We start from the raw sequence: 24,274 nt of genomic DNA, 5'->3' as shown, positions 1-24,274 counted from the left end.
GGATCTGTGAAACTTACTCCCCAGCCTTGCACAATTGAAGAAGGCCCTTTTTAATAGCACAATGGGTTAGAATGCTTCAGGAGAGCGTTCACGTGTGTTTTTGAGGCAGAAGTCCTGAGTTAAAATCTCTGTATGAGCTGAATCAGGGGGAAGCGGTACTTGGTAAGCAGCCAGCGTGGCGTCCTTTACAATGGTGCCACTGGATTCAACCAATGGGGTCACTGTAGAGAGTTTAGGGGGTGAATGTAGCAGATGGGGATCTGTGAAACTTACTCCTCAGCCTGAAGTGTGGCCCTTGCACAATTGAAGAAGGCCTTTTTCAATAACACAGTGTGTTGGAACGCTTCAGGAGGGCGGTCACACGTGTTTGCGAGGCAGAGGTCCTGAGTTCGCGTCTCGGTATGAGCTGAATCAGGGGGAAGAGGTACTTGTCAAACAAGCAGCATGTCTTCCTTTACATTAACTTCCTGAACTTATCCCTATAGGCTTTAGCTAAGTGGCTAACAAAGCCTTGTGATATCCAGGAGATCTGGTTCAAACCAAAACAGTTCAAACGCTAGATCCAAATTCATAGGAAGAAAAATATAACATACCACATTGGCTTCAGAAACCGCCAGAAGCTTCTGTTTACCACAGAGAGCATTTGAGTCTATCTGTTCTCCTCTACCTTTCCTGGCTGGCAAAGTACCAGGATGTTGTCTCTGGTCTTGAATCTGAATGTAGAGAACTGAATTTGAAAACTGAATGCATCTGAGAAGTTGAATATATGAAATGATAGTTTGTAAACTTGATACACAGACAATGAATGCAATATCTAACTGAATATACTGTATAAATATTGCATTTGAATATTCAATTAAATGTAAATTTAATTTTAAAACTGAATGCAATATTCAATAAAATCAGTTTCAAATAATGAAATAAAAGTTCAATTTATGAATGCAGTGATTCAATTTGTGCATTACAAATTCAAAGATATAAAATTCAATATGGTAATACAAAGTAAAAAATTATAGAATTCAAATACAATCTCTGTTGGCACTGAAATCGCTCCATAAACCTTCACTGTCACAAATGAAATGTGAACTGTTAGGCTCAAACCTCTACAGTAAGTGGGATATTGATATTTGACTATTTACATAAGAATACAGACATACATTCTCCAACCACAACATGACATATATTTTAAGGTTGGAGCATGAACATCGATGTGGTAAATATTTGCGAGAAAACTGTAAATATATTGAAACCAAACTTGAAATGCTACACAAACAAGCATTTCCTTGAATTTAACTTATTTTGACGGCAGAGGCTAAAGAAATACTTCTAAGAACCCATTAAAGTGGAGGAAGGCTACAGAAGGCTTTGTTACCGAATACAATTCCGCCTTCCTTTCAAATAATCATGATTCCTTTGTTGCTATGTAGAGATTTCTACTTTCGGTTAAACTTTTAACAATGTTTTGGTAAAGAGAGATGCGACACCCACCAACACTTTCAGGTTCAACCTTTTCTCGGGAGAACTAGGAAAAGCTAAGAAAACAAATCAGTGCTGTTCAATCTTTGAAAAGGGTGAGCTAATTTTAGAACAGAAAAAAATTCACTTGTTATCCCTGAGTCTTGATTATTGCTGTGAAAACTGTAAATTCAAAAATAAGGAGTCGGATGGTCTAGAATGGTTATTTTTCTCATATACCTACACCTCACCCATCCTCTTTCTCCTCCTTCTCCTCTCCCTGTTTCCATTACACCTCCTTAAGTTTGTCCACTCCTTCTACTCTCATCTCTCTTCTACCCTCCCTATCCTTTCTTGATTCTCCCCCTGCCTTATGCCTCCTCTCCCCTCTCCTCCTTCTCCCCTACCTACACCCCTTCGTCTTGTTTTCCATTTCCATTTAGGTAGTTTAATACAAACTGTTATTCTGATCCAACAATGATGGGTGCAGTTAACTGAAGTATAGGTGACACAATCATGTATCACAAGCATAGCAATTCTCTCCCTTCCATCCATTCCTCACACTTCACCCTCCTCGGGCCCTGTTGGCATCCCCAAGGTTACACTAAATGGAACTCTAGAGGCCCAGAGGGCCATGGTGCCAAGCTGAGCAGTGCCAAGCCAACTACGCAATTTGACATCTAGCTAAGATGTTTGGTGCAGTATTTTTCAAGTAATAAAATGTGTGGTGTGTTGTCTTATGTAAACAAAGTCAGATCCGCTGCACTGATGGGCAGGTCTGTCTCACTTTCTGTGTGTGTGTGTGTGTGTGTTTTGGGGTGTGTGTGTATCTGTTTTTTGGTGGGTGTGTGGGAGTATGGACCTGGCAGAGAGAGTGAAGCTGTATGCCAGTGTTCACACCTTCTCCCTCCCCTCACACACACACTCTCTTGGTATTTGGTATTTTATTAGGATCCCCATTAGCTGTTGCGAAAGCCGCAGCTACTCTTCCTGGGGTCCACACAGAACATGAAACATTACATAATACAGAACATAAATAGACAAGAGCAGCTCAAGGACATAACTACATACAATTAAAAACGGCACACATAGCCTACATAGCAATACATACACACAAAATATCTAGGTCAAATAGGGGAGAGGCGTTATGCCGTGAGGTGTTGCTTAATCTATTTTTTGAAACCAGGCTTGCTGTTCATTTGAACAATATGAGATGGAAGGGAGTGCTATGCAATAATTGCTCTATATAACACTGTACGCTTTCTTGATGTTGAACTCTCTCTCTCACACACACACAGCTTGTGCGGTGAGCCCATGCTCCAGACACACAGTGTGTTCTCTCTCTACCCCCCCCACTCTCTCTGCCAGGCCCATACACCCATACACACCCACCTACCCACCCAAAAACACGCACACACACACTCTCTCCCTCTCTCAGGATGACTCATGTCTATGTCTGTCATTTGCCCTATCTCCTGTAGGCTGTGTCTGGCTCTGCGCTGACAGCCGGCCAAATATCTTGAAGAACTGTGTGTGTGTGCGTGAACACTGGAAGACTGTGAGAACACTGGCATACCACTCCACTCTCTCTGCCAGGCCATACACCCATACACACACTCCCTACCAAACACATTCACACACACAGGCCTACATAGTGGCATGGAATGGAATGGCACTGTGCCGTAGGAGCTGGCACAGCTTAGGGCTGATGAGAGAGTTAGCTTGGCGCTGCTCAGCTTGGCACCATGGCCCTCTGGGCTTCTAGAGTTCCATTTGGTGTTCCGTTGGGGATGCCAACATGGCCCAAGGAGGGTGAAGTGGGAGGAATAGATGGAAGGGAGAGAATTGCTATGCTTGTGATAAATGGTTGTATCACCTACACTTCAGTTAACTGCACCCATCATTGTTGGCTCAGAATAACAGTTTGTATTAAACTACCTAAATGGAAATGGAAAACAAGACGAAGGGGTGTAGGTAGGGGAGAAGGAGGAGAGGGGAGAGGAGGCATAAGGCAGGGGGAGAATCAAGAAAGGAGGAAAGGATAGGGAGGGTAGAAGAGAGATGAGAGTAGAAGGAGTGGACAAACTTAAGGAGGTGTAATGGAAACAGGGATAGGAGAAGGAGGAGAAAGAGAGGATGGGCGAGGTGTAGGTATATGAGAGAAATAAATATTTAGGGTCGCACATTTTCTACTTCTGTTAGGGGGAGGGTTGTGTATTTTCTAATATAGACGAGGGGAGGGTCATGTCATTTGCAATCGATGACATTGCTATATTTCTCAGTGCTTTAGAAATAGTTTATTTGCATGCCCGATGCCGCCTCTCATCTCTGATAAACTCAGCAGCAGCCCCAATTCAAGATGTAGACTTACAGGTGCTTTACTTGCCCAATGTGCAACATTCCATTAAGTGCGATTGTCCGCTGAGTGCGCGATATCAAGTGCACCCATAATGTATTGTGTGGTCTCAATAAAATTATCAACAATAGCCCATAGCCATAGGCTATACGAAGTGCATGGACAGAGAAGCATAGGGCAAAGTTATATTTTTAGGGAATTTAATTTAGGCAGGCAAAATGTAACAGTTGGGAAAGCTTGATAGGCTGACTTCAATAGAAATGCGTTCTCCCATTCTTCAGTTTATGCGTAAAACCAGTTAGATGTATGAGGATTGCGATCAGAAATCAGCTGATGGTATGATGGGATCAGAACACATTTGACCAATTTCACACAGCTGCTTGATCACTGTGATCATAGATGTGTGTTGCTATACGAAGCGCATTCTCGGAGAACCACAGGGCACAGTTTTTTTATTTCTAAGAAAACATTCTATACTAAACAAAAATATAAACACAACATGTAAAGTGTTGGTCCCATGTTTCATGAGCTGAAATAAAAGATCCCAGAAATGTTCCATATGGACAAAAAGCTTTTTTCTCTCAAATTGTGTGCACAAATTTGTTTACATCCCCGTTAGGGAGCATTTCTCCTTTGCCAAGATAATCCATCCACCTGACATGTGTGGCATATCAAGAAGTTGATTAAACAGCATGATCATTACACAGGTGCACCTTGTGCTGGGGACAACAAAAGGCCACTCTAAAATGTGCAGTTTTGTCACACAACACAATGAATGCCACAGATGCCTCAAGTTTTGAGGGACCGTGCAATTGGCATGCTGACTGCAGGAATGTCCACCAAAAACTCATTGTGATTGGCCACCCATGGCTGCGCCCCTGCCCAGTCATGTGAAATCCATAGATTATGGCCTAATTAATATTTCAATTGACTGATTTCCTTATATGAACTGTACAATTGTTGAAATTGTTGCATGTTGCGTTTATATTTTTGTTCAGTATAAATATGATAGGCTATACATTGACTGAAAATAAACATTGATAGGCTACATTAATTTGTTTCGGCCTGTGAATCATACCGTTTTTTTCAGACATGCTATATTCATACATTTGGAATCAAATTGCAAAAGAGGAACGTGACAGAGGAATGATTTTGCCCAATGAAGGTAGGAAAAACTGAAAAATAGGCCTACAACAATGGAAATGCGCTCCAATTCCTTAGTTTGTGCGTACATCCAGTTATCAGGGTTGCGAACGGAGATCAGATTGATGGCAGGATCCGAGAGTAAGCTGGTCCGCGGTGGTCAGAGAACAAACAACCTTCAGGCCCACAGCCCTGTGCGCTATCATAATCAGAATGCTGACACAATGCCTTGTGGTGAAAAACAGTTAGCCAAACTACATATCTAAGGCTCTGGTCTGTCCTAGGAGTGAGATCAAACAGTAGGCATGTTCCCTGCTATCTACTTTATGTTTTAATCATTATTCTGGGTAGAGGGAGGGTCACTTGTTTTTTTCCAAGCGTTTAGGGAGGGTCGTGTGAAAAAATATTTTGCTTAAAACTAGAACCACTGGGCCTTGATGGACCCCCCTTCAAGCTAATGAGTAGTCATTCTGTGGTCCTCTGTAGCTCAGCTGGTAGAGCACAGCGCTTGTAACGCCAGGGTAGTGGGTTTGATCCCCGGGACCACCCATACACAAAAAGAAAATATATATATGCACGCATGACTGTAAGTCACTTTGGATAAAAGCGTCTGCTAAGTGGCATATTATTATATTATTATCATTATGACTGCAACATTCTAATATACAGTGGGGGAAAAAAGTATTTAGTCAGCCACCAATTGTGCAAGTTCTCCCACTTAAAAAGATGAGAGAGGCCTGTCATTTTCATCATAGGTACACGTCAACTATGACAGACAAAATGAGAAAGAAAAATCCAGAAAATCACATTGTAGGATTTTTAATGAATTTATTTGCAAATTATGGTGGAAAATAAGTATTTGGTCAATAACAAAAGTTTCTCAATACTTTGTTATATACCCTTTGTTGGCAATGACACAGGTCAAACGTTTTCTGTAAGTCTTCACAAGGTTTTCACACACTGTTGCTGGTATTTTGGCCCATTCCTCCATGCAGATCTCCTCTAGAGCAGTGATGTTCTGGGGCTGTCACTGGGCAACACGGACTTTCAACTCCCTCCAAAGATTTTCTATGGGGTTGAGATCTGGAGACTGGCTAGGCCACTCCAGGACCTTGAAATGCTTCTTACGAAGCCACTCCTTCGTTGCCCGGGCGGTGTGTTTGGGATCATTGTCATGCTGAAAGACCCAGCCACGTTTCATCTTCAATGCCCTTGCTGATGGAAGGAGGTTTTCACTCAAAATCTCACGATACATGGCCCCATTCATTCTTTCCTTTACACGGATCAGTCGTCCTGGTCCCTTTGCAGAAAAACAGCCCCAAAGCATGATGTTTCCACCCCCATGCTTCACAGTAGGTATGGTGTTCTTTGGATGCAACTCAGCATTCTTTGTCCTCCAAACACGACGAGTTGAGTTTTGACCAAAAAAGTTCTATTTTGGTTTCATCTGACCATATGACATTCTCCCAATCCTCTTCTGGATCATCCAAATGCACTCTAGCAAACTTCAGACGGGCCTGGACATGTACTGGCTTAAGCAGGGGGACACGTCTGGCACTGCAGGATTTGAGTCCCTGGCGGCGTAGTGTGTTACTGATGGTAGGCTTTGTTACTTTGGTCCCAGCTCTCTGCAGGTCATTCACTAGGTCCCCCCGTGTGGTTCTGGGATTTTTGCTCACCGTTCTTGTTATCATTTTGACCCCACGGGGTAAGATCTTGCGTGGAGCCCCAGATCGAGGGAGATTATCAGTGGTCTTGTATGTCTTCCATTTCCTAATAATTGCTCCCACAGTTGATTTTTTCAAACCAAGCTGCTTACCTATTGCAGATTCAGTCTTCCCAGCCTGGTGCAGGTCTACAATTTTGTTTCTGGTGTCCTTTGACAGCTCTTTGGTCTTGGCCATAGTGGAGTTTGGAGTGTGACTGTTTGAGGTTGTGGACAGGTGTCTTTTATACTGATAAGTTCAAACAGGTGCCATTAATACAGGTAACTAGTGGAGGACAGAGGAGCCTCTTAAAGAAGAAGTTACAGGTCTGTGAGAGCCAGAAATCTTGCTTGTTTGTAGGTGACCAAATACTTATTTTCCACCATAATTTGCAAATAAATTCATTAAAAATCCTACAATGTGATTATCTGGATTTTTTTTCTTCTCAATTTGTCTGTCATAGTTGACGTGTACCTATGATGACAATTACAGGCCTCTCTCATCTTTTTAAGTGGGAGAACTTGCACAATTGGTGGCTGACTAAATACTTGTTTTTCCCCACTGTATTTGAAAATCATAATAATAGTCTGGACGAGATAAGGGCAATTTTCACATTAAATATGCATTTTCAAACACTGGGCATATGCACTGAACCCCAGAGGGTCGGATAGTGCATTTGCTGAATTAAATCTAATTGCGATGCCCTTATTCCAATATGCCAGGAGATAAAGGGAAATAGAAAGTGTTCTCTCTCCTCACCATGATATTGTTCAGGCTGCTGGGATAACAATAAAGAGTGGGCGGATGTGCCAGTTACATTGAGACTGGAGGAGCAGATTTAATCAAACCTGCCATAGCAATGTTTCTGCCCTGGCTTTGTTTGCTCAACCCAGTGATCAAGTCTTACTCTGAGCAACCGGCAGTCACCTACCTGTGATGTTATTTGATAATTTGACAAAAGTGTTACGCTTTTACAAATAAATACTTTAATGCGGCTCTGATTGAAGTGTGTGTGTGTGTGTGTGTGTGTGTGTGTGACAGTACCTGTGTGGTAGCAGTAGAGGTGGTGCTGCTTCGGGACCCCCACATCTGCTGGAACTGAACTCTGATCTCAGCAAACGTCTCAATGATAACAGCAATGAAAACATTCTGAGAGAAAGAGAGAGAGAGACAGAGAGAGAGGGAGGGGGAGATGAAAGGAAATGAGGAGATATACAGGGGTATAAAGGGAGAGAGATACATAGAAAGAGAAAAGGTGAGGAGACAGTGAGAGAGAAAGAGTGATATAGAGAGCAAACAATGAAGAGGGGAAGAGATGACAGAGAAGATCATAACGAACGAAAATGAGACAGTTTCTTCAGGTCTCTAGGGCTGGTCTCGCTCTTAGTCATTAGTCCAATTAGAAAGTACACTGATGTTCTCACTAAAGAGGAGTAACAGGTGACATCTAACTAGGCAGGTAGAGTAGGTCTACCTGTCCCATAGAATTAAACAGAACTTTAATGTATCACTATGACCTGTTTCTCCTCGACAGTTGTCTAATTACTACATCTCCATCTAACTCTTGAGGGAATGGAAGTCATCAAACGACACAGGTGTGAATGTCTTTGTCTAGATTGGAGGAATCTACTGTACCACACACCTGACAAAAGAGATAAAGTGCAGAAAGATGTAGAGAATAGAAAATGATATATGAAATACATACAGTGAGGTCCAAAAGTATTTGGATAGTGAAATTTTTGTTTTTGTTTTGGCTCTCTACTTTAGCACTTTGGATCTGAAATGATGTTATTGGTAATCGTAAGAGGTTAGCATGTCTTGGGGGTATGATCTTTGTGCCTCTAACTTTCTCACTCATTATTCACGATGCATTCATGATTATCAAAGTATTTAGAAACATATTCTATTCCTATTTACAATAAAAGTGAATCCAAAATGACAAAATACATTATTTACCATTCATTTCTATTGGGCACAAAATAATCTGAAACACAACCAAAACAAACTGCAAATACATTGACAAGATTGTAGTCACAAACTTGATGTAGTCATTGCGTGCTAGGAATAGGGGACCTTTAATACACATAAGTGAATTTGTCCAAATACTTTTGGTTCTTTAAAATGGGGAGACTATGTACAAAAGTGCTGTAATTTTTAAACTGTTCACCCGATATGGATGAAAATACCCTCAAATTACTTTAACCTCATAGACATTGCATCATTTTAAATCCAAAGTGCTGGAGTACAGAGCCAAAACAAGCAGAAATGTGTCACTGTCCAAATACTTTTCGACCTCACTGTATATGCCATTTAGCAGACACTTTTATACAAAGTGTCTAATAACGGTGAGAGCATACGTTTTTGTATTGGTGGTCCAGCGGGAAATGGAACCCACGACCCTGGCGTTGCTAATGCCATGCTCTTACCAACTGTTCCCAACAGGACCACACAGGAGAAGAGTCTCCGCACACAAGATACGAGTGACACTTTTATCTGGCCTGCTACGGTCCATTCTCTTTTACCAGATAAATTGTATACTTCCATAGGACAATAGGGAGTATACTGTATCTGCCCAGTCAAAAGGGACTGGATCGTAGCAAGCCAGGTAAATCTGTCTCTTGTACCTTGACAAGCCAGGCGAGGAAGAAAATGAGCGTGATGAAGTAGAAGTAGGAGCGCCAGCGAGGGAAACTGTCGATGGCTCTGTACATAAGGAACACCCAGCCCTCCTGAGATGCTGCCTCATACACGGTGAAGATACTGGTACCTGGAGAGAGGTAGAGAGTGAGATCAAATAGTTGATTCAATTTGTAGTTGTTAAATTGCTTGCCAATTCTGAAGAAAGTTTCAGAATATCTCTTATGACCCTTTGAGTTGTTTTGGCAATAAGAGTAATTCTGTAATGCATAATAAATACTTATTTTTTTTTATTACATGTTATTTAATTGAGAGGGAGAGAGAGGGAGCGAGAAAGAAAGTTTGAGAGAAAAAGACCAAGAGAGATAGAGATAGACAGAGACGAGAGTGAGAGAGAGAGAGAGAGAAAGAGAGTTAGGTGGTCCCATGTTGAGCTACACGTACAATACACTGCATGTTTAAATCAACTGTTTGCGTTGTACAAAAGCTTCTGTGTAAGCAAATAAAATGTCTCCTTCAGATCCTCCCTTTCATCCCAAAGACAATACCTTGAGATTCCCTTGTAATTTATATGAAAAGAGATTCATTGGAGCTTACAAGGAACCATAAAACAGTCATTCCTTTTGAGGACGATTCAATGTACTTAGACACGACTTCTCAATAGAGAAGCTTGATGGTTGTTTTTTAACTGTTTAATTACATAGGGACATACAATTTAAACATTGACAGATACATTCCACCATCCAACCTTATCTTACACTCATTTCCAGTGCTTAATCGTAGTAAATCAGAGCATTTCACACAGTAGATACTGTGGCCTTGTTTAATGAGCATTACCAAATGGAATCACTGAATTAGATATTGGGCATATTCCTTTACCTTTGTCTGTTTATGTTGACATGTAAGCATGTACAGTAACAATGAAAACTGTATATTGACAGTGTCACTTTCTGGTCTATAGTTTCCTTCTGATCAATGGAATGTCAATTGCATGATGTCCAATTGGCCGTACATTTTTCAAAGGTTTCTATAAAACCTACTTGCTCTTCATCCCTTGTCTCATGTGGCTTATTGTCAACCCTTATCAAACCCCTCCTCTGGGAAACACTTCGACAGAGACAAGAAGAGGCCGGGAAAAAACAATGTTAATGTGGTTCGTGTTTCTCTCTCCATCAAACACAATAATGACAGCATTGGGAATAATAACCGGTGTCTGAAAACTTTGTCGTGTTCATTGGGCACCAATTAAAGAAAACAGACTCAAACAGGGAGGGAATTGTCCAATAAAAAACTTGCATTTACATTTTCAGTGAATCAAAACATCCCCACTGCACAAAGACTTCCATCGCACACAGACAGCACATTATTATCTCCATCCATCTGTGTCAGACAGATACAGAGCATTAGGAAAGTATTTAGACAACTTCCCTTTTTCCACATTTTGTTACAGCCTAATTCTAAAATGGATTAAATAAAAAAATTGTCCTCATCAGTCTACACACAATACCCCATAATTGCAAAGCAAAAACAGGTTTTTATAAATTTTTGCAAATTTATAAACAATAAAAACATAAATACCTCATTTACATAAGTATTTAGACCCTTTGCTATGAGACTCGAAATTGAGCTCAGGTGCATCCTGTTTCCATTGATCATCCTTGAGATGTTTCTACAACTTGATTGGAGTCCACCTGTGGTAAATTCAATTGATTGGACATGGGATTGGAAAGGCACACACCTCTCTATATAAGATCCCACAGCTGACAGTGCATGTCAGAGCAAATTCCAAGCCATGAGGTCGAAGGAATTGTCCGTAGAGCTCCGAGACAGGATTGTGCCGAGGCACAGATCTGGGGAAGGGTACCAAAAAATGTCTGCAGCATTGAAGGTCCCCAAGAACACAGTGGCCTCCATCATTCTTAAATGGAAGAAGTTTGGAACAACCAAGACTCTTACTAGAGCTGGCCGCCTTGCTAAACTGAGCAATCGGGGAAGAAGGGCCTTGTCAGGGAGGTGACCAAGAACCAGATGGTGACTCTGATAGAGCTCCAGAGTTCCTCTGTGGAGATGGGAGAACCTTCCAGAAGAACAACCATCTCTGCCGCACTCCACCAATCAGGCCTTTATGGTAGAGTGGCCAGACGGAAGCCACTCCTCAGTAAAAGGCACATGACAGCCCGCTTGGAGTTTGACAAAAGGCACCTAAAGGACTCTCAGATCATGAGAAACAAGATTCTCTGATCTGATGAAACCTAGATTGAACTCTTTGGCCTGAATTCCAAACATCAGGTCTGGATGGAACATGGCACCATCCCTATGATGAAGCATGGTGGTGGCAGCATCATGCTGTGGGGATGTTTCTCAGCAGCAGGAACTGGGAGACTAGTCAGGATCGAGGGTAAGATGAACGGAACAAAGTACAGACAGATCCTTGATGAAAACCTGCTCCAGAGCAAAGGTTCACCTTCCAACACGACAACGACCCTAAGCACACAGCCAAGACAAGGCAGGGGTGGCTTCGGGACAAGTCTCTGAATGTCCTTGAGTGGCCCAGTCAGAGCCCGGACTTGAACCCTATCAAACATCTCTGGAGAGACCTGAAAATAGCTGTGCAGCGACGCTCCCCATCCAACCTGACAGGCTTGAGAAGATCTGCAGAGAAGAATTGGAGAAGCTCCACAAATACACATGTGCCAAGCTTGTAGCGTCATACCCAAGAAGACTCAAGGCTGTAATCGCTGCCAAAGGTGCTACAACAAAGTACTGAGTAAAGGGTCTGAATACTTATATAAATGTGATATTTCAGTTGTTTATTTTTAATACATTTGCAAAAATTTCTAAAAAACTGTTTTTGCTTTGTCATTATGGGGTATTGTTTAATCAATTTTAGAATAAGGCTGTAATGAAACAAAATGCACTGTATGTAGGCTATGTAATTGCCAAAATAACAAGGCTATGCAACAGACTTGTCTTCAATGCATGGCTATGCAACATGATTGAATAACATGGTATAGTTTTATAAACAATAAACAAGTTCAGTAATACATAAACAGAAAGAGAGGGGAATCGCTCCAACTACCCAATGAGGAATGTGTTTGTGGTCACTTCAATACGAGAGGTAAACACTGGTAGACAGAAATGCACTTCGTCCTCCATTGCAAAAAATACTACTCATCAAGAGAGGGATTGAGAGAGAGAAAGAGAGAGAGGGAAAGAGAGAGCGAAAGACTGAGGAGAGAGAGAGAAAAAGAGAGAAAAAAGAGAAAGAAAAGAGAGAAGTAAAGCCTTACCCTTCAATGCATGCCCAGTGTGCGTGAGTCTGTCAAGGTGTGCATCTGTCTCTGTTAAGCTCTCTCTCTCCCTCTACTCTCTCTGTATCCATCTCTCTGTCTCTCCATCCCTATATCTCTTTCTATCCTTCAGATATTTAGAGATTAGAGCCACTGCTCAGTGTATCCAACACTGGATTTGGGCTCAGCTCAGGCGACAAGAATGAATCACGGGGCTAAGACGGCCAGAACCCCAGATCAAGGCTCATGTAGAAGCCTTTTTTCTTTTGTAGCTTTTTCTGCTTTGAGAAAATAACCCAGGAAAGTACAGCTACAATCCACTAGAGTCCTGTCCATAGAAATGCTTAAAATTAGAATCCCTATTTCGATGTATATGGTCCCGACCCACCTTTTGGGGAAAGACCATTATAGTCATCTAACTTTTTGGACCGATTGATTTGTGCAGGAATTTAAACCAACAAAGGTGTTTCAGCAGAGGTGTAATCTGTATATTAGGTTGATGAAGCCGCTGTAGCACAGCTCTAATACACAGCTACCAGCTTTGGCATTTTCTATTCTTTTGGATCGGTAGCTGTACAAATACAACTCAAAGCTGGTATTCAACAGTAGTTAATACGCTGAACGTACAAAGTTAAAAATGCTGTTTACAAGCTGCAGTCACCAGTCTGATAAACCAAAAATACATTTATTATCGGTTAATTATTTATGCATAGTCACTTTAACTCTACCCACATGTACATATTACTTCAACTATCTCAACTAGCCGGTGCCCCCGCACATTGACTCTGCACCGGTACCCCCCTGTATATATAGCCTCCCTACTGTTATTTTATTTTACTTCTGCTCTTTTTTTCTCAACACTTTTTTTGTTGTTGTTTTATTTTTACTTTTTTTGTTAAAAATAAATGCACTGTTGGTTAAGGGCTGTAAGTAAGCATTTCACTGTAATGTCTGCACCTGTTGTATTCGGCGCATGTGACCAATAAAATTTGATTTGATTTGATATACACTACCAGTCAAAAGTTTGGACATACCTACTCATTCAAGGGTTTTTCTTTATTTTTACACTGAATAATAGTGAAAACATCAAAACTATGAAATAACACATATGGAATCATGTAGTAACCAAAAAAGTGTTAAACAAATCAAAATATATTTATATTTGAAATTCTTCAAATAGCCACTCTTTGCCTTCATTAAAAACTGTAATATCTTATGTTTCACAGAGTCGTTGCTGAACGACGACATGGACAACATACAGCTAGCGGGCTATACGCTACATCGGCAGGATAGAATGGCTGACTCCGGTAAGACAAAGGGTGGCGGTCTGTGTATATTTGTAAACAACAGCTGGTGCACAAAAACAAATATTAAGGAAGTCTCGAGGTTTTGCTCGCCTGAGGTAGAGTATCTTATGATAAGCTGTAGACCACACTATTTACCAAGAGAGTTTTCATCTATATTTTTCATAGCTGTCTGTTTACCACCACAAACCAATGCTGGCATTAAGATTGCACTCAATGAACTGTATAAGGCCATAACTAAACAGGAAAACGCTCATCCAGAGGCAGCGCTCCTAGTGGCCGGGTACTTTAATGCAGGGAAACTTATATCCATTCTACCGAATTTCTACCAGCATGTTAAATGTGCAAGCAGAGGAAAAAAAACTCTAGACCACCTTTACTCCACACAGAGACACATACAAAGCTCTCCCTCGCCCTCCATTGGGCAAATCTGACCATAACTCTATCCTCCTGATTCCTGCTTACAAGCAAAAACTAAAGCAGGAAGCACCAGTGACTCGGTTATTAAAACTGGAACATGTTCCGGGATTCTTCAGATACCATTGAGGAGTACACCACATCAGTCACTGGCTTCATCAATAAGTGCATCGATGATGTCGTCCCCTCAGTGACCGTACGTACATACTCCAACCAGAAGCCATGGATTACAGGCAACATCCGAATTGAGCTAAAGGGTAGAGCTGCCGCATTCAAGGAGCGGGACTCTAACCTCAGACGCTTATAAGAAATCCTGCTATGCCCTCCGACAAACCATCAAACAGGCAAAGAGTCAATACAGGACTAAGATTGAATCGTACTATACCGGCTCTGACGCTCGTCGGATGTGGCAGGGCTTGAAAACTATTACAGACTACAAAGGGAAGCACAGCCGCGAGCTGCCCAGTGACACAAGCCTACCAGACGAGCTAAACCACTTCTATGCTCGCTTCAAGGCAAGCAACACCGAAGCATGGATGAGAGCACCAACTGTTCCGGATGACTATGTGATCACGCTCTCCATAGCCGATGTGAGTAAGACTTTTAAGCAGGTCAACATTCACAAGATGTATGCACGCATGACTGTAAGTCGCTTTGGATAAAAGCGTCTGCTAAATGGCATATTATTATTATTATTTTATTATTACAAGGCCGCAGGGCCAGACGGATTACCAGGACGTGTACTCCGAGCATGTGCTGACCAACTGGCAAGTGTCTTCACCAACATTTTCAACATGACCCTGACTGAGTCTGTAATACCAACATTCAAGCAGACCACCATAGTCCCCGTGCACAAGGACACTAAGATAACCTGCCTAAATGACTACCGACCTGTAGCACTGACGTCTGTAGCCATGAAGTGCTTTGAAAGGCTGGTCATGGCTCACATCAACACCATTATCCCAGAAACCCTAGACCCACTCCAATTTGCATACCGCCCCAACAGATCCACAGATGATGCAATCTCTATTGCACTCCACACTGCCCTTTCCCACCTGGAAAGAGGAACACCTACATGAGAATGGTATTCATTGACTACAGCTCAGCGTTCAATATCATAGTGCCCTCAAAGCTCATCACTAAGCTAAGGATCCTGGGACTAAACACCTCCCTCTGCAACTGAATCCTGGACTTCCTGACGGGCCGCCCCCAGGTGGTAAGGGTAGGTAACAACACATCTGCCACGCTGATCCTCAACACGGGGGCCCTTCAGGGGTGCGTGCTCAGTCCCCTCCTGTACTCCCTGTTCACCCATAACTGCATGGCCAGGCACGACTCCAACACCATCATTAAGTGGTAGGCCTGATCACCGACAACGATGAGACAGCCTATAGGGAGGAGGTCAGAGAACTGGCCATGTGGTGCCAGGATAACAACCTCTCCCTCAACGTGACCAAGACAAAGGAGATGATTGTGGACTACAAGGAAAAAAAGAGGACTGAGCACGCCCCCATTCTCATCGAAGGGGCTGTAGATGAACAGGTTGAGAGCTTCATGTTCCTTGGTGTCCACATCACCAACGAACTATCATGGTCCAAACACACCAAGACAGTCGTGAAGAGGGCACGACAAAGCCTATTCCCCTTCAGGAGACATAAAAGATTTGGCATGGGTCCTCAGATCCTCAAAACGTTCTACAGCTGCACCATCGAGAGCATCCTGACTGGTTGCATCATCGCCTGGTATGGCAACTGCTCGGCCTCCAACCGCAAGGCACTACAGAGGGTAGTGCGTACGGCCCAGTACATCACTGGGGCCAAGCTTCCTGCCATCCAGAACCTCTATACCAGGCGGTGTCAGAAGAAGGCCCTCAAAATTGTCAAAGACTCCAGCCACCCTAGTCATAGACTGTTCTGTCTGCTACCGCATGGCAAGTGGTACCGGAGCGCCAAGTCTAGGTCCAAAAGGCTTCTCAACAGCTTCTAACCCTAAGCCATAAGACTCCTGAACAGCTAATCATGGCTACCCGGACTACTTGCACCCCCACCCCATCTTTTTACGCTGCTGCTACTCTGTTAATTATTCATGCATAGTCAATTTAACTCTACCCACATGTACATATTACCTCAACTACCTCAACTAGCCGGTGCCCCCGCACATTGACTCTTCACCGGTACCCCCCTGTATATAGGCTCCCTACTGTTATTTTATTTTACTTCTGCTCTTTTTTCCTCAACACTTTTTTGTTGTTGTTGTTCTATTTAACTTTTTTATTAAGAAAAAAATGCATTGTTGGTTAAGGGCTGTAAGTAAGCATTTAACGGTAATGTCTACACCTGTTGTATTTGGCACATGTGGCAAATACTATTTTATTTTATTTTATTTGACAGTTTTGCACACTCTTGGCATTCTCTCAACCAGCTTCATGAGGTAGTCACCTGGAATGCATTTCAATTAACAGGGTACCTTCTTAAAAGTTAATTTGTGGAATTTCTTTCCTTCTCAATGCGTTTGAGCCAATCAGTTGTGTTGTGACAAGGTAGGGGGGTATACAGAAGATAGCCCTGTTTGGTAAAATGCCAAGTCCATATTATGGCAAAAACAGCTCAAATAAGCAAAGAGAAACGACAGTCCATCATAACTTTAAGAAATTAAGATCAGTCAATACGGAACATTTCAAGAACTTTGAACATTTCTTCAAGTGCAGTCGCAAAAACCATCAAGCGCTATGATGAAACTGGCTCTCATGAGGACCGCCACAGGAATGGAAGATCCAGAGTTACCTCTGCTAACGAGGATAAGTTCATTAGAGTTACCAGCCTCAGAAATTGCAGCCCAAATAAATGCGTTCAAGTCACAGACACATCTCAACATCAACTGTTCAGAGGGGACTGTGTGAATCAGGCCTTCATGGTCGAATTGCTGCAAAGAAACCACTACTAAAGGACACCAATAAGATAAGAAGAGACCTGCTTGGGCCAAGAAACTCGAGCAATGGACATTAGACCGGCGGAAATGTTTCCTTTGGTCTGGAGTCCAAATTGGAGATTATTGGTTCAAACTGCCGTGTCTTTGTGAGACGCGGTGTGGGTGAACGGATGATCTCTGCATGTGTAGCTCCCACCGTAAAGCATGGAGGAGGAGGTGTTATGGTGTGGGGGTGATTTGCTGGTGACACTGTCTGTGATTTATTTAGAACTTAAGGCACACTTTTTCCAACATGGCTACCACAGCATTCTGCAGCGATAAGCCATCCCATCTGGTTTGGGCTTAGTGGGACTATCATTTGTTTTTCAACAGGACAATGACCCAACAGATCTCCAGGCTGTGTAGGGGCTATTTTACCAAGAAGGAGAGTGATGGAGTGCTGCATCAGATGACCTGGCCTCCACAATCCCCCAACTTCAACCCAATTGAGATGGTTTGGGATGAGTCGGATGGCAGAGTGAAGGAAAAGCAGTCAACAAGTGCTCAGCATCTGTGGGAACTCCTTCAAGACTGTTGGAAAAGCATTCCAGGTGAAGCTGGTTGAGAGAATGCCAAGAGTGTGCAAAGCTGTCATCAAGGCAAATGGTGGCTATTTGAAGAATCTTACATTTAAAATGTTTAACACTTTTTTGGTTACTACATGATTCCATGTGTTATTTCTTCACTATTACTCTAAAATGTAAAAAATAGTAAAAATAAAAACCTTTAAATGAGTAGGTGTGTCCAAACATTTGACTGGTACTGTATCTGTACACATATTACTTAAAGCATGAAGGCAGTAATGTGTGTGTAGGTGTGGGCATGTGTGTATGTGCATGCGTGCGTGCATGTGCGTGTGGGGGTACACCCGTGTGCACGTGTGTGTGTGTGTACGTACCGAGCTCGTTGAAGCCGCTGTAGCCCAGCTCCTGTCTGCTGAGCCCCAGTTCTTCCAAGTCCACACACTTAAAGCCCAAAGGACACAGGTAGCCCTCCCCGTCTGGCGAACAGTGGGTGTCGGGGATGGCCAAGCTGTTCCATGTCACATTACTGACAAACACAGAAACACAGAAAAACAAACACATTAAATACACATTTCATTTTAGTGCTTACTTATGTTTGCCACAGCGCATTGTTCATTGAGACTGATCTTGAGAAAGCTGAAACAACATTAAACAATCTCAACTATATACTGAACAAAAATATAATAGCAACACGCAACAATTTCAAAGATTTTACTGAGTTACAGTTCATAGAAGGAAATCAGTCAATTGAAATAAATTCATTAGGCCCTAATCTATGGATTTCACATGACTGGGCAGGGGTGCAGCCATGGGGAGACAGGCCGAGCCAATCCACAAAAGGGCTTTATTACACACAGAAATACTCCCCAGCACCCCAGCACCCCACCTCCTCAAACGATCCTGCAGGTGAAGAAGCCGGATGTGGAGGTCCTGGGCTGGCGTGGTTACACGTGGTCTGAGGTTGTGAGGCCGGTTGGTAGTACTGCCAAATTCTCTAAAATGACGGAGGTGGCTTATGGTAGATAAATGAACATTACATTTTCTGGCAAAAGCTCTGGTGGACATTCCTGCAGTCAACATGCCAATTGCGCGCTCCCTCAAAACTTGAGACATCTGTGGCATTGTGTTGTGTGACAAAACTGCACATTTTAGAGTGGCCTTTTACTCTCCCCAGCACAAGGTGCACCTGTGTAATGATCATGCTGTTTAATCAGCTTCTTGATATGCCACACCTGTCAGGTGGATGGACTTTTTCATGTAACACATCATCCCATTCCACTCATTTAAACATTATGGGGAGGTTTCCCGGACACAGATTAAGCCTAGCACTGGAAAAATCGGGTTATGATAGGGTAAGACAGTTTCGCTATACTCTCAAATAAAATAAAATGTTATTGGTCATATACACATATTTAGCATATGTTATTGCGGGTGTAGTGAAATGCTTGTGTTCCTAGCTCCAACAGTGCAGTAGTATCTAACAATTCACAACAATACACACAAATCTAACAGTAAAAGAATGGAATTAAGAAATATATAAATACTAGGACAAGCAATGTCGGAGTGGCATTGAACACAGAATGAGTTCATGCAGCTTATTATGTGATTTGTTAAGCAAATTTGTAGTCCTGAACTTATTTAGGCTTGAATACTTATTGACTCAAGACATTTCAGCTTTTTCATTTTTATTAATTTCGAGAATTTTCTACAAACCAAATTCCACTTTGACATTATGAGGTTTTGTGTGTAGATCAGCGACACAACATCTAAATTTAATCAATTTTAAATTCAGGCTGTAACACAACAAAATGTGGAAAGGGGTGTGAATACTTTCTGAAAGCACCGTCATTTCATATTTCTAACATTCGAGTGTCACTGTAGACAATTTAATGGAATTTCTTTCTTAAATGTCTTCTTAAAGAATCCCTACGGGAGAATGCAACATTTCTGTCCATCCTTCAGGAAGATAACTAGCAAGCGGATCGCACCGTCATCTGCTGACCATTTAGGGAATTGAGTTCTCAACCGGTGTGCCAAATTTTGTTCCGTAATATGGAGTATTGACGGAGAAATGACGAGGGAAAAAACTAACTTTAACATGTATTGCTGGCTCAAAACCTAATTATACTATCGTCACTCTATAATATTGAGTGCAGGTGTATGTGGCAATGTTCCGGTAAATGCATTTTAGTTCTAAAATAGACAAGCTATGCATATGAGACACTGGCACACCAACTGGACACGCAAATACACACACCACCCCCCCACCCCACCCCAACCTTTCTCTTTAGCCACAGGTGTTATTCCAGGAGCCGTTTGACGTCTCTAATGAAAATGAATGCCTTCAAATTGGCCAGCCAGACATTCATCCACATTGTTTATTAGGGCTCGGGGATGAGAAGTGATAATTCATTGCCACATCACAAAGAGGCAATCAAAGGCCTAGCGGTGAATCCAGATACAGCTAATTATAGAGAGTCGGATAATAGCTAACACCTCATAAAATAAATCACCTTTCTACACAACACAGACATGATCATTTAAGCCTAAAATGGTGGGTTAAAGGTCCAGTAATATAGGGATTAATCGTGATTAGTTTCACAAAATCTATTTTTTTTTAAACACTAACTTCATGGAGATTTAAAATGGCTGCTGTAGAGTGAGGAGTCATGTCAGGTCTATGCATCTTCAACGTTCAGTGTGTTGGGCACCTGAATGTAACTTGGGGTTGATTCCAGCATGGACCACACACTGAATATGTGTTAGCTGTGGATTGTTGTCATAAAACATCTGCTATATGACCAAAATGTAGGCATGTGTGGAAAAACATGATACAGTTGCATATCGCTGTATTATTTTGGACGATATTATATAGATACTTTGACTCCAAGTATCGATTTGTAGAAAAATATATACCGTATATATATTTTGTTGCTAGGTAGCGTTAGCTAGCGCTAGTGGACTGTACCTGTGCCGAAACTCCGGTATTTTTAATCTCCATCTTATTTTTAAATAGTGAGCCAACATGTTTTCACCACTTTTATTTCCATGACTGATCAAAACTCACTGGTTCATGCTCACTCTTGTCTCCCTGAAGCAGACATATAGCGAGCAATATGTTTGGAACATCAAATCATAATTAAATTGCAGTATTGAATCGCAATACATATAGAATCGTGAGAATCGTAATACATATCCTATCGGCACTAAGTATTATAATATTGTATCGTGAGGTCCCTGGTAGGTCATGATATTTTGTCAGCTGGTTATTGTCATGCAAAAGACTGCCGGTCTCACAGTAATTGACCCTTAATTAACATAAACAAGTTTAGCATCTGCAGGCCTCCACACATACAAGCTGCTGATGTATGCCTTTGGAACATCTACATTTTAAGTCTAATAAATCAATTTAATATACACCATAACAATAAATCCATTATTTATTTTAGGTAGGTCTAAAGAAACATGATATGAAGAAAATTTATTTCAGATTAACAGAATATGAGTTGGCCTATTACTGTATGTTATCTGGCTATGTGGCATGCCACATAGGCTGTAGGCTTGTTAATTTAGCAGACAAGATATGCTTGATCCGCCTATGCACTCCAATAGTGAATGGAAGCCGCTTTCCCGCCTGTTCATTCGTTGATTTTTTCACTCCATGCATCAACCACTGTTTGAGGAGCATGCAGCCTCTCGCTGCGCGACAGGTGATATTCCGCCCAAACTCTGTATGCCATGGGCTCCCCAACTCTGTTCCTGCAGCTACAAAGTGCTTAATTTGGGAAAGCAAGTGAAATCTGTTCGGGATTTCACAACAAAACATATTTCATTAAACTGTTGACAGCTCCTCTCTCTGCGTGCTTGAGAAAGTAATGGAGAAAGGGGAGGAGATGGAAACACACAATGGTGAGATATTCTGTAGCCTAATGTGTCATCCTATTAATTATGAAATTTAAAAAAAATCCCTATTAATAGGCTATTCAAAATCAAATACAAATTCACTATTGTAGGCTAACTCTGTAAGCCGCCCTGGACAATCAATGAACCAACAGCAATAAGGTAACCAGTCCATCCAGTATGCATAATAATACAGTCCACACTAAAAGGCAATTACTATAATTTGTTTAATTTTGGAATATAGGCTAGATCAATTAAAGAGATCTTAAATCAGTTTTCTAAATATTTCTCTGCGGTGAGTAATATGCGGTAGCATATGTATTGTATAACAAACGGCACAATCATTATTTTAATTCAGTTTTTTTTAGGCTTGGGCTCATAACTGTAAGTTACTCTGGATAAGAGCGTCTGCTAAATGACTAAAATGTTAATGTAAAAATATATAGGCCTATGCATATGTATAAGCTCTAATATGTGTATGGGTGTTTTGAATTAATCATCACCTTTGAAAGGCTGTCCATTTCCTTGTTAGGCTTTGAAACAACATCCACAATGACCATGTTTTCCACTCAGTTTCAAGCTGTTTGAACTTCTTTCTTCAAATTGATCAAACACAGTGAGGTGTGTTTTGATGATAAGTGTTTGATGTGATTTTCGATTGCATTGATGTCAGAGTATTTCGCTACACCCGCAACAACATCTGCTAAATATGTGTATGTGACCAATGAAATTTGATTTGATTTGAGGTGTTAGAAGGACAATAGAGCCCTGAGTACCAGGTCATTAGGGAGTTGGATACTCCCAACGCATGTCCTGAGTGCATAAGAGGAGATTACTGTGACTCAATGGTCACGTGGAATTTTACTGCGGTCATGACTCATGACTGCCGGTGTGGTGGTAATATGGTCACCGCAACAGCCCAAGTCCCTGGCAATTCCAATATTAACTTTAACCAGTCATAACTACTCTTCCCAAAGAGCCTGAGATACCAACGCACAGTAAGGGCTAATTTACATATTTCACAAGATATTTCATTAAATTCACCAAAAGGCCAAGGTCAACGTGAATAATCTCTCATATGGAATAAGTGAAGAAACCCATTTTGTCTGCACATCCAGGAGCCCTTTTTCATCTACACACAAATACCCACCCCAGTCAAATTCCTCCTACCCACTTTCACTTTCAATCTCAATACAAATCCCCTCTTCTCTGTGTGAATGGCTGGAGAGGGAGTCTGTGACTTTGTGCCAAGGGCACATGGCCAGTTAGATATTAGACGAACCCGCGTAAGACATGTCTAAAGGTTCTATAGTTGCCATGGAGCCTAGTGGCAGCCTAGACAGAGAGCTCATGTCAATTCTGTACATATTTAATCAAATGTAATCGTTTTTATGTAAATATTTATACAAACATTTTATTTTTCAATAGCTAAATGAGTGCAGATCAAGTCTTCATATCATGAATTAGATTCCTGCCCATAAATTGATGAAAATCAGCGTTGTCAACAAGCTAACTAATGCTAGCTAGCCGCTGTGTGTTTTCATTTGAATTACACCTACTGACTTTGGGTTGGTTTCCACCAACAGTGATCCAAGAGGAAGCTAATGCATGCAGAGTTGGCAGTGGGCCATCTTTTCAGTACTCAGGAGGATACTTCTTAAGTAAGGAGTGGGCTGTACTCTGTGGGGAGCTTAAACTTTATCACAGTGTCCCAATACAGATAAACTGCAGACGGCGGAGATGCCTTGATGACATCGAGCTGCCTGCCTAACTGGTTGCCCTTGGACATGCTGACCTGACCATGACCACCACCTCCCCTGACCATCTAGCTTCCAGATCCTCTCATGACTGCGGCTGCCCATCTGGAGTCTTCAAGAAGCACTTAAACAGACTTGATCTAGCTGATCTAGCTACTGTTGTAGCGTATTGTGATGTCACGAGAGGCTACACAGCTTTCAGCGGGATTGCTCAAGTAGTGCAAGGAGACCAGGTTCAACCAAAACAAGGATTTTATTAAAGGTCTTGGGAAACTAACGAAAGTATAACACAATTCTGTTCTCTGGTGGCTCTTTAAGGGTTAACAGTTCAGGGATGTCTCTTCCACATCCAAAATCATAACTCTCCCTCGCTCAAATAACTTTTCCCCAGTCTTACTGTATTCCACGTTGCAGCTAGTGGCCAACCCAGCAAAACGTCCTTCCAAATGTCCCACACGTATTTCCCCAGGTGCATATATCCAAAGGTGAGTATTTCCCAAAGGTAAGTATCTCCAAATCCTTATATTCCTCATGGAAGTGGACGGGCAGCACTCTTGTCCTCCAGAGAGCCCAGGTTGGAGACTGTGTCTCTTCACCCCCACACACTCCCTCAGTGTGTCTCTTCCCTTCCCAAACCTTCAGCTCATCAGCTCCTCATTTGTTTCAGCTGCGTGGGAAGATTGGCCATAGAGGGGTGGAGTTCCCGACCATACCAGCAGATGGAGCCATAGCTGTCTGGGTTTGCAGCCACCTCAGGGGATGTAACGTCCCTCCAGGACACAGCCTCTCGTGACATCACACATCCCCCCTCCTTGGGA

At 42.0% G+C, this 24,274-nt stretch overlaps 1 protein-coding gene across 3 annotated transcripts in view; it reads right to left on the bottom strand.

Annotated features, from left to right (window-relative positions):
* Nucleotides 1-24,274, bottom strand: part of nalcn (sodium leak channel, non-selective) — a 327,441-nt gene that overhangs the window by 266,671 nt on the left and 36,496 nt on the right. For all 3 annotated transcript variants that reach the window (XM_041863638.1, XM_041863654.1, XM_041863648.1), the window contains 3 exons: nucleotides 18,174-18,325; nucleotides 9,285-9,427; nucleotides 7,705-7,809 (listed from right to left, as the gene is read on the bottom strand). In XM_041863638.1, coding sequence (XP_041719572.1) covers nucleotides 7,705-7,809; nucleotides 9,285-9,427; nucleotides 18,174-18,325 — 400 coding nt within the window. The remainder of the gene's footprint in view (nucleotides 1-7,704; nucleotides 7,810-9,284; nucleotides 9,428-18,173; nucleotides 18,326-24,274) is intronic.

This window comes from Coregonus clupeaformis, chromosome 40 (assembly GCF_020615455.1).
Source record: "Coregonus clupeaformis isolate EN_2021a chromosome 40, ASM2061545v1, whole genome shotgun sequence".
Taxonomy (NCBI): Eukaryota; Metazoa; Chordata; class Actinopteri; order Salmoniformes; family Salmonidae; genus Coregonus; species Coregonus clupeaformis.
The sequence above is the reverse complement of the archived record's forward strand: the minus strand, read 5'-3'. Positions and strand labels throughout refer to the sequence as shown.